We start from the raw sequence: 12,232 nt of genomic DNA on the forward strand, positions 1-12,232 counted from the left end.
AAGCGCAGTGTTATTTTTCACTAGAAATTAGCAACCACAAGGAAAAACTCAGGAAAAATAGCCTAAATTGTATCTAAGATATACAGGGCCCGCCATCTATCGTTACGGATTTGAACTAGGTATTATTTGAAGAATGGTAACACTTAGCTGTCATTCTTCCGCTGAACGAAAATGGTTGTGAATACGCTCAAAGAAAGCTGGGAAATATTGCGACATTACTTTGAAAATCATGGTAATGTTGCAGAATGTGTACGAAAATTACGTACGGCAATGGGAAGACGAAAAGCACCCAATGAAGCGTATGTGCGTTACTTTGCGAAAAAAGCCATGTTGAACGAATTTTTGTTCCGAGAAATTGAAGTGGAGGATATTGGTGGCATTTGGTTCCAACAAGATGGCGCTACTTTAAAATAAAAAAAACAGTTTCGAAAAATATTGAGTAGTTTCTCTTTTGTAGCATTTTTAATTCGGTAAAGTTGTATGGCGGACCCTATATATAAGGTATGGCTCTCTCTCTCCTTTTCCTCTACGTTATATCTTTTTTCTCTCTCGCGGAACGAAAATGCCCAAAACGTTGCATGGCCTTGAAATTTTACTCTCCATTCTCGCACGTCCAACGGCGCCTAAGAAGTTTCACTTCAAAAATACAAATTAAACGAAATAAAGCATTTTCTTAGAATTTTTCAATTCAATTAATACTAAACCTACTCCACTCAATCATTACAAGCCTTTGCTCTGCCTCATCAAATTAAACGCAAGTTTACATTTTTGTTCAACATTAAAAGGAATGCGGACTTGTTGCAGACAACATACCTATTTTGTTGTCAATTTTGTTTTTCGACCATTAAATCACTTCAATTTGCAATATTTTCTGCCACCCCAAAAATATTAAAAAAAGGTAATGCAAAATGTAAAAAAAAATACATTCGGCATCTGCATTCGTGTAAATGCTTGGTAATAAATGTCAGTAAATAATCGACCCCGAATTTATAATAAATATAAACAAATTTAACGCTTTAAATAAAAAAAGACTTAGAACTTGAACTGTCACAACGAACGAATAAATCTGTCAGATGAATGCAGTGCAAGAAAGCAATTAATAACCCATTTATGTTGGCCATTTGCAAATGTGGCACATACATACAAACAACAAGTACACTTGTATGCATTATGGAGACATGTATATATGTATATGTATATACTTGTACATATGTACGTGATGTTATACGAATATTTATGTTACGTAGTTCTAAATACAACTTAATTTGTCATTTTTTAATGCAGACTAAGCGCATTAGCTAACCGAAAAGTGGCGGCGGCGCTGGTGGGGTTGGCTGGCTGCTGCAGAGCCCGTTGCCGTTAGGCTCACCTGCTGACTGGTTGGTAGCTAATGCCACTGGTAGCTAGCGCCAAGTGTGACTAAATTGTACTATGACTCGCCAGACAGCTCTGCATTGCAATATTTTTAATTATGTGGAAATAGAACTTGTAGATAAATTTTTGCAAAATTTGCAATTTTTTTTTGTTTCCATATATAAAAACAAAAAAACAAAGGAAAATCAATGCAGTTGCAAATTGACTTAAGCCACGTTAAAGCAAGACTGCTTGTGTGCGCTACAAACAGCTGACTACTCGGCGTTCGCTTAACAGCGGATGCTTCAACGGATTAACGGCAAGAATAGTAAAGTCGGCAGCTGTTGGTTTTTATAATGTGACCAAGTGCGGTTTGTGTTTGTTTTTTCCCCCATTTTTTAGACGCATATTTGGCGATAAAAAAATTTGCATAATTTCAGTACAAAAAATTGCATGCAAAAAATAAAAAATCGTAAGTAATTCATATGAAAATGACTTTTAAAAGTCTCGCCATGCTTTGACTTGCGCATAAACAGAAAAAATATTATTAAATAAACGAGTATTTGTTAAAAAATATAATTGAAAAAAAAAAATCATACTTGCAAGTGAATTGAAGCATGTGCGGAATAATTAGGCAGATACAAATTCCTTTTAATCGGCAAACCGCGCATGCGTACCGTCGCAAATGCAGACGTAGACGAATTTTTCCTTTTGTACAAAGTCAGGAATGAAACTCGCTCCCTCGCGTGTCTGAAACAAGAAATCTTTACCGAAACTTGTTGAATTTTTTATGCAAATTTGTATGCAGTGCAAATGAAAAAATGCTTACATTGACTCAAGTAAAAAGTGGGAGAAAAAAGGCACTAGTAACCATATTGGAAAAATTTGAACCTCAAGATTTTTCATACAGTTACGGTGGGTTTATCTTATTACCTTGGTAATGGTAATGGTTGTACGGGTTATGCATTGCGACCAGATTGATCTCTTGTGCGCCCCTAATTGCTTTATTTGAATTATTTAATACTGGGAGAAATCGAACCAGCTCCTTAGGAGGGAGCATTTGCAGTTGCCAGTTTGTTAAGTGCACTGTTACACTCTATAAGGACTTTTGAATTGAATGTGAAGCTATTTAACGCTTTGAGGAATGTTCTACTATCCGAAAGTATTTTATTTTTTCCTTTTCCAAACTCTCTTTTGAATACGATTTCCACTGATTCCAAAGTTTTTTAATAGCTTTTTCATTTTTTATGCAATTTGAATCAGACTTTTTACAATACTTGCGAGTATGAAGGGTTAAAGTCTAGTGTATTTTGGTATAATAATATAGTGAAATCTTTTTTTTACGACGGTGAGCAAAACATTTTTTCAAAAATTCAGCGCGCTTTGTAACCTCTTAAATTTGTGCTTTATTATACACAAATTTCATGGCCTATAAAACGGCATACCAAAAATTTGGAAAATCTGACTAAAAAATTTTAAATCTATATGAAAATTTTTTTAAGTTTGAGGAAGTTTAAAACTTTGAGTTACATGGTTATTGTTATGGCACGAACTACATTTTTATAAAAAAAATATAAAGAAATAGTCGAAACTTAGCAATAAGTGGCACTGCTATTATTCTGAACACTAGTGTATTTATCTAAGAATTTTTGACAAAACACCTTGCATAAGCACTTTCCATATTCTAGGCACTTAGATGTTGTATTCTAATGCTTTATTTAAAGTATTGATCACTGCTGCCTCAGCTCAGGAATCTCTTTAAAAAATAATAAATAAAAATATGAATTATTTCTATGAAAATGCAATAATTATTGATTGACAAGCAAAACCTTTTAATGCCACTTAAGTTGTTTTATCAAAAATTCTACGATCTAAGCACTCGAATTCCGGAAACGACTTAAATGAAACTTTACATTAAGGTAATATTTTATTTTCAATATTTTCTCTACAAGGCTGCCTCAATTTTTAAATTGTTTAAAAATAAAAAAAATGTCTACAGTAGCCATCAAATGCAAAACAGTTCTGAAAGTTTTAATACATTTGTTTTAAGTTTCCATAAACATTTTTTATTATTTTTCTGTGTAAGGTTGGCACTTTTTTAATTCTTCATTTAAGAAAAAAAAAATATTATATAATTTTCAAATACGAAACATTTCGGAAAGTCTTGAAACAATTTTTTTTAATCGGATTGCCACCTAATTTTAAATGTAATTTCTTTTTTATTATTCTGTATAAGGTTGCCACTTATTCAACTTTTTTATTTAAAGAGCGAACATATGTGACATTATAACTTTCAGATACAAAACATTTCTGAAAATCTTCAAATAATTTTTTTAATCGGGGTGCCACCTAATTTTAAATTTAATTTTTTTATCATTTTCTGCATAATCGGAATTTTAAGCTTACAAAAAAAATTCACAATACAAGATATTTTTGAAAGCTTTAATAATTTTTTTTTAACGAGTTGCCACCTAATTTGAAATATACAATACATTTTTTATTTATTTAGTTAATTAAAAAGTCAAACCAAAACATGTAACATGTAACTATCCCATTATAACTTTCAGATGCAAAACATTTCTGAAAGTCTTGAAACAATATTTTGAATCAAGTTGCCATCTAATTTTAAATGTAATTTCTTTTCTATTTTTCTGTATAAGGTTGCCACTTATTCAAATTTTTTATTTAAAGAGCAAAAAAATTTGATATTATAACTTTCAGATACAAAACATTTCTGAAAACTTTCAGATAATTTTTTCATCGGGGTGCCGCCTAATTTTAAATTTAATTTATAATTATTTTCTGCATAAATCGAGATTTTAAGCTTACAAAAAAAAACATTCACAGTAGAAGATATTTTTGAAAGTTTTAATAAAACTGTTTTTAAACGAGTTGCCACCTAATTTTCAATATACAATACATCTTTTATTTATTTAATTAATTAAAGAGTCAAACCAAAACATGTTACATTTTTATTTTTTTATTTTTTATGAATAAAAAAAATGTCTATAGAAACCATGATTCAATGATAAAATGTTTCCTCAGTAACCAGCTTTCTCGTTCTCTCTTGACAAATCGCCTCCCTTAGCAAAGACACTGGGTTGCTAGCTCTATAAATTTTGAGTAAACGTGGAGGAAATGTAAAATTTGTAGAAAAAATATTTTATTTGCAATATGGTCTACTTACGAGCAACAACTCGCTAAAGAGTTTTCATCGGTATGTTCAGGACGTTGGTAGTATGACTTGAAATACATACCACTTAAGTCAGGACATGATAGAGTAATTGAGGCAACCCAAAATCGATGAGTGGAGAATTTACAAAGCTTTATTTCTTATGATGTGGTGATTTAGATGGAGTTCATGTTTTGCAAACAGATAGCATTTCCCAAACAGTTACGTCAGAGAGAATAATTGGATAGTCCCGACGCGATCGATAACATTTCAGACCTTATTATATTGTAAAAAAAGTTGGGATTGACAGAACTTGTTTCCTATGAGCCCATCTTACCATGGATGGATGAAATGTCCAGAGGAGGCTTTGGCAAAGCACAGTACCAGTAATAAAACTGTAGGTCCTTCCATTATTTTCCGATCTGGAAATGGTGTATGAACCATCAGGTTTTCGAATGGAATCCAGCCTCACTGAGCGGTCTAGATGACGGACCTTACAAAGTCTCGCTGTTTCCCTCACTTCTTCGACGTTACTGCAGAAATTTCTATAGGATTTGGCTTTCCGTACTTTTTTCTTATATTCTCTCTGTGTAAGTCGATGATTAGCCCAGTTCTCTTCTGTTTGGGTCTTTAAGGCCTTATTAATATAAGAAGTTTTCTGGGCCGTACACGAAGCTTCGAAGGTTCAGGGTTCCACCAAGGAACCGCTTTCCCCTGTCCACTTTGCCTGAGTGGGCACAGTACTTCAAAGGATTTGATTAAAGTATCATCTAATTTCTTAGTAGTATCTTCAATCATTTCTACTGATTTGAGTTTTTTCAGGTTTGGTAATCGCTCTGTTACAAGCTCAGCATACCTGTCCCAGTCCACATTTCGAAGATTCCTACCGGAAGGTATTGATATTGTATCAATTCCCAGTCGGAATTCGATAAGACGATGATCAGAAAGAGAGTCCTCTTCCAAAACTCGCCATCGGTTGATTTGACCTATTGGTAGTGTTAAATCAATCACCTCTTGTCTCCTTTTGGTCACAAAAATTTGTTTGTTACCAGTGTTTTGAATGACCAAATCGGTAGACAGGATAAAATCCAGAACTTGAGAGCTCTGGGGTTGCATTTGCTGCTTCCCCATACAATGTTCTGTGCATTTGCATCACAGCCCACTATTAGCCCCAGATTATTGGATTCTGCATACTTGACTACTTCTCTTACCATTTTTTACTTTCAAATATTAAATAAAATTTATTTTTTAGACCGTTCGCAGTTTCTTTCCATTTAAGTAAGAAAATATATTACTTTTTTGCTACCATTTTTACCAAAAGGGATTTAATATTTTCCACTTTATTCACCCTCTTAAATACAACCTTTTGTAAGTGAGTGTCAAAAATCGAATGTTACTAATGAGCAAAGCTTTAATAATTGATGGTTATGCAATTCACATAAAACTGAGAAATTTATTGTTCTCATTTAGAAAACTCTGCTCTGCTGTAAAACAATAAAATCAGACTTAAGCACTTTTTCCTCCACAGCACAGCTTTCAAGTTTCTAGGAAAACAAAAGAAAAAGCGAATCGCGCAAATGTAAATATTACAAGAAAGAAAAAAAAACACGGATTTCCAAATTAAAAGCGCAACTAATTGCAAATTGCAACCACCGACGGTGAATTGAGTGCGCGTGAGTAATATTGCCGGTTTGGGGCGCCAGTTTATCGTCGGATTGTCAAAATCGCTTAAGTGTATTTCATTTAAAATGCAATTCGAGGCATTTAAAATGCATTAAGAATTCATGAAATGCCTTTGCTGTCACTTTTATGCGCAAGTAACTGTCGAATTTACGAGCAAATACAAAGCGTGCATATGGGCGTGAGGGCGTATTTCAGCGGCTTATCAGCAGCTGTCAGCGTTATGTGTTTCATAAACTTATTGAATTGCGTACTGAAGCATAATGGAGAGATTATTTGTACGTATGTATATGAATACATATGTATATTTCAGGATATTTTATTTCATTCCATTTATTAATGAAAAGGCCACTTGTTTACAGGCTATTTGATAAATGCAAGATAAGACATTTTTTGCAAAAGGAATTAAAAAAATATTTTTTTTTTCAGCTTTTAGCTGGGTTTTTTGTTTATTTATTTAAATTTTGACGCAAGCTTTAAAAGACTAAAAATATATTTAGAGCGATTTCAAGGTACCATATATGATTTGTATGGCGAATTTTCTTATATAGGGTTTTTCAATTGGCACGGGTCGACTTTGGCGTCCTGTGGCAGCAATTTTGTTTTGGTGACATCTGTCAAATCTTTTGTTTACTATTCAGTTTTTTATGCCAAATCATCATGGCAAGTTACACAATTGAACAGCACGTTCAAATGGTAAAACTTTATTATTAAAATGAGTGTTCATTAACGCAAACGTTGCGCGTATTGCGCCCATTTTTCGGTACACGTGGTGGCCCTTCAAAGTCGACTCTTCAACCTTTGGTGGCCAAATTTGAGACGACCGGGTCAGTAAACAATCAGCCAACACCCATACGTTCAAGGAACGCAAGATCAGCCGAGAACATTGCCGCGGTCCGTGAAAGTGTACAGCAGAACCCGAGACAGTCTATTCCTCGCCGTGCACAAGAACTTGGCCTTTCGCAGACTTCAACTTGGCGAATTTTGCGTTGGGACTTGGGCCTACACCCGTACAAGATCCAACTGAACCAGGAGCTCAAAGTTGATGACCATAGACAACGCCGTTTGTTCACTGACTGGGCTTCGAATCGTTTGGAAGAGAACCCCTGTTTTGGGCGAAAAATCATCTTTAGTGACGAGGCGCATTTTTGGATGAATGGCTGTGTTAACAAACAAAATTGCCGTATATGGGACGACAGCAATCCACACGAGGTTCACCAGGTGATAATGCATCCTCAAAAAGTTACCGTTCGGTGTGGATTTTGGGCCGGCGGGGTCATTGATCCGTACTTTTTTGAAAACGACGTTGGTGAGGCGGTCACCGTCAGCAGCGAGCGCTACACAACGATGATAACCAATTTCTTATGGCCCATATTGAACCATATCGACCTAGACGACATGTGGTTCCAGCAGGACGGCGCTACGTGCCAAACAGCAAACGCCACGGTTGACATTCTGCATCTCTACCCGCCCTTATTGAAAAAACCTTTAGTTGAAAAATAGGTGGTTGCGATTTCAAGTTCTCAAAAATGTTTAACCATTAAGAGTTTCACGACTTAAGACAATACAAGACTTGCGACGCCTTGTGAAATAGCTTTCACATAACTTACTTATTATTATTATTATTACAAACTGAAGCTTATAATTAAAATTATAAGCCTAGTTAGGAAAGCTATGGCTGCTAAGGCCTTCAGCTTAACTTACTTATTATAATTTATACTTTTCTTACTGACTCAACTCATTTATTTGCCAATAGTTTAACGAACTTAATTTTGTTACACAATTCTTTATTGAATTCTTTACAAGTGCCTTCACATAATTCCCCATCTCTGTATCTCTTCCAGTTCTGCGCATGCTCAACAGCCAATCGGAGTCCATGACCGGCGGCGGTCTCTTTCCGCCACTCTTCAATGTCGCACCACGCGCCCATATAACCGTCAATGCCACCTGTGGTCAGAGTGGGCGTGAGGAATATTGCAAATTAGTCGATGCATATCCGCATAAGAAATGGGCCACACAGTGCGGCATTTGCAATGCTCAATCGTCCGATGTGGCCAAACAGCGACCCATCGAAGCGGTCATCTCCAATTCGAATTTCGACGAACGTTGGTGGCAATCGCCGACTTTGCAATATGGCAGGCACTTTGAATATGTCACCATAACATTGGATTTGCGGCAGGTAAGTGAAAGGGGACAGAAGTAGAGAATTTGCTTTTTTTTAATTATTTCTTTTTTTTAATTAAATTGCATTGGCTGGTTTGGTTGCTCATAAATTTTACGGCAACGTTTTTCAATCAAATCATAATATTGCCATAATATTTTGACATTTAAATCAATGCCTCGCCAGCTAAACGTGATCGATTGGCGCTCCTGCAGCGTTTGTGTGGGTTGCCTTCTTCAGCGGCTGCAATAGTTTGATCATCGATAAACGCTTATGATTGCTGCGAGGTAGTGCGCTGATAACTATTCGTTGCTCACTCAAGATCCTGTTTCAATGGGTGCTCTTCTTGTGCTCTTTTGCTTATCTTTTATCCCCTCACAACTTTCACGCGCTTGCTAGCCACTTGATTGATGATGTCAATTAAGCGTGTACGACAGCCTCATGTGGGAATGCACACCACTTCAATGACGATACGCAGTTATGTCGAAACATGTATATATATATGTGTGTGTGTGTGCTAACATTGATCTTGTCGCTCTTTAACAGGCGTTTACTTAATTCGATTAGTTCGTGTCGGCGGCGGCGTAGATAAAGCCGTCAAATATGACGGAAGCGAGATGCAGTTCATCACATCGATGATTAATGGCTACAAATGGACCATTTGAAGATGATAGGTGGTTAGGTGGATAAGAAAATGCTGATGTTGATTAAAAAGCGCGAAATGACTGTAAAATAAGTTGTTAAGAATGTTGAAGTTCAAGTAGTCGTTGAATGGGTTGTGAAGCGACGCAAAGTAAATGAAGTTTAGGAATGTAATTGAAATGCCGATAAAAATCAACTGTGATCAGCCACTATGAGCGGATCAGCCACCGCACAAAAAAAAAAACAAAATATGGAATACAGACACGCAACAATGTGCACCAAAAACCTCATTTATCAAAAGTATAGCACTCAAGGACTCTAGCAGAATTTGATTTGTTTTCTCAGAATGCAGTGAATATTGCGCGCTGCTCTACTTAAACAAAGAAATAATTTCCCTCCTACGAAGCAGCGTAGAGGATTTATGACTGTCATATATCAATTATGTCGAGACAATATGCACTTGTATGCCATTATTTACTTCGTTCATGAAGATTTAATTAATTCTAATTGACAAGCGAGTTTATACCTCGAGTCTGGAAGTCGCAAGAGGCCGTTGTATGGTCAGTTTTTTATGTTGAATTTTATTTTCTTTATGACTCATAAAATCTTTTTTCAATACAAATCACTGCATGTGGTAATAAAAGTTTAATTTGTTATGGTTGTGATTGAGTTGTAATGCCATTTTTAGCTACTTCAATAATTCGGTAGTTAAGACATCCTGCTTCATGCTTTGGGCGTTGACGTACGAGGGTGGGTCACTGATTGCAAGGACTACCTGAAACAATACTTCGCTCTTTCGTTAAGCCTTTCTTACAGCAAATTAATGAAATCTCAGGCATGGAGATAAAAAGTTTGGATCTCACGAAACGGATCAGACTAAAAACAAAAAAGAAACACACACAGACCTCACACGGGAACAGTGGTTGTACAACGGCGCTAGTCGCTAATTAGGATTATTTCAAGAGAAATACTCAACCACTTCAACAACAACAACAATCCGAAAAAAATAATAGTAATAATTATTAAGGCGGGTGGATTTAAAAAACGCGCATTGCTCTGTGAAAATCGTATTCTAGGGATCAAAAGAAGAAACTTTGCCTAAGGAACCATACCTCTAAAACGAATTCTGATGTCCCCCAATTTGGGTCGAACGAAAAATCCCACTTTGACCCATTTAGAGTGCTCCAATCGAGTCCAAATGTATGACCGACCCCCTCTAACTTTGGACGGCCGATCCACCCATGTCAGTAGCACACCCCCTGGAACTCCCCTAGGGGGTTCCCCATACAATCATTTCAAAATATCACCATTTTTGGCCCTTACATGAGAAAAGACACTAAAAAGTTCGACCCAAATTGAGGGACATCAGAATTCGTTTTAGAGGTATGGTTCCTTCGGCAAAGTTTCTTATTTTGATCCCTAGAACATGATTTTCACAGAGCAATGGGCGATTTTTTTGCCTCCCACAAAGCGACCCGGCCTGATTGGTATTGGCAGAAGTTTGTAGTTTTACTTGTCAAGAAGGATCTTTCAAAATATTTCCACCCGATTCTTCTAGCTGTTTTATGAAATATTTCTTCATCAGTCATTTGAACCAGACCCCAACAAGCATACTCTAACACAACAACCGATTCTACTTAACTCGAATAACCCGGATTTATATGCGGCTAAGCACTATCAATTCCGAGAATCGGTTGATGCCTGACTACCATTCGGGATTGTCCGCGTTCGAAATCTCCAACACGAAACACAAAATGATTGAAAAAGCTGTTTCTAATAGCGCTCCCTCCTCAGCAGGCAATGGTGAACTTCCGTATGTATTTCTGCGATGAAAAAGCTCCTCATAAAAAACCGTTTGCCGTAGGTCCCTCCATGTGTGTAACAACATCAAGGCGCACACCACAAAAAGAAGTATGTATTAGCTCTGCCAATCCAACAAAGGACGTGAGCGCCAATTATGTACCATAATGGCTTATCAATTTAAAGGTATCGGATTTTAAATTGAAATAAAACTACGAAAATTCAAACTGATTGGGCAACTTTTTTGTTTTTTCTGTGTACAACCATTCATGACATCTATTTTTTAAAGATAATCTCTTTCAAATGTTGGCCGCAACTGCGCCATAATTCGGCCATCCGTAAACACCAATTTTGAATGACTACGGTCGGTTTCTCGTGAATAACTTTAGTCATGTTGGTTTCTAATGCCACAATCACAGCTGATTTATCCACAAAGCATTTAGACTTTACATACCCCACAAATAAAAATCCAAAGGTGTGATAACACGCGTTCTTGGTGGCCAATCCACTGGTCCTAGGTCAGAGATAAATTTACCACCGAAACGACCACGCACTAAATTCATTGCTTCACGGGCTGCCACTTGCCATAGTAGCGTCGTCCTGTTGGAACCTAATCTTGTGAAGATCACGGGCTTCAATTTCTGGTATCAAAACGTAGTTTATCATGTCGCGATAGCGTTCGCCACTCACTGTTATATTGGCAACAGCCTCGTCTTTGAAGAAACATGGGCCGATGACTCCTCCAGCCCATAGGGCGCACTAGAGGTTGTTTTCAATGGATTTATGGCTGTTCTTGAATGACTTCGGGTTGTCATTAATCCCAAATATGACAATTTTGCTTATAGACGTGCCCATTAAGCCAAAAATGGGTCTCATTGCTGAGCCCTTAACATTGACCGGAGTGCGCGATGAACACATTTCACAGAGCGTCGATTTTCGTAATAAAATTGTACGATTTGTAAACGTTGTTGAAGCGTAAGACCCTCCATGATGGGAGTGCAATGAATACTGAGCAAAATTAATTAGTTTGACAATAATCTTGCGAGATCTGTGAAAAAACTTGAATTTTATAGAGCATGTGTTGTGTTATTTCAATAAAAATGGAACCATTTTCTAAGAAATGGAAAAAATTAATTTTATTTACCCTTTAAGCAAAAATTGTTTGATAGAAAAAACCATCACACGAGCCAAATGAAAGCTTGAAAAGTATTATGGGGTCTCTTCACCATAGATTGAAACTATCTATGCACCTTAATTTGTGCGCCGTTGTGAGTTTACTCATCTTCGGTGCGGTCGTACGAGTACAAGCGACCGCAAACATTCTAGTCGCCACCCCTGGCTGAGGTCACTACACCAGAAGTGGTCGATAAAAATCAGGTTATAATATTAGACGAACGGGAAATAAAGATGTGTGAGCTTAAAGA

General features: G+C 36.5%; 1 protein-coding gene across 1 annotated transcript in view; it reads left to right on the forward strand.

Annotated features, from left to right (window-relative positions):
• LOC129247389 (laminin subunit alpha-1-like) overlaps positions 1-12,232 on the forward strand; it is a 131,932-nt gene that overhangs the window by 76,394 nt on the left and 43,306 nt on the right. Inside the window, exon 2 of the mRNA XM_054886504.1 lies at positions 8,050-8,384. Coding sequence (XP_054742479.1) covers positions 8,050-8,384 — 335 coding nt within the window. The remainder of the gene's footprint in view (positions 1-8,049; positions 8,385-12,232) is intronic.

Source organism: Anastrepha obliqua, chromosome 5, assembly GCF_027943255.1.
Source record: "Anastrepha obliqua isolate idAnaObli1 chromosome 5, idAnaObli1_1.0, whole genome shotgun sequence".
NCBI lineage: Eukaryota > Metazoa > Arthropoda > Insecta > Diptera > Tephritidae > Anastrepha > Anastrepha obliqua.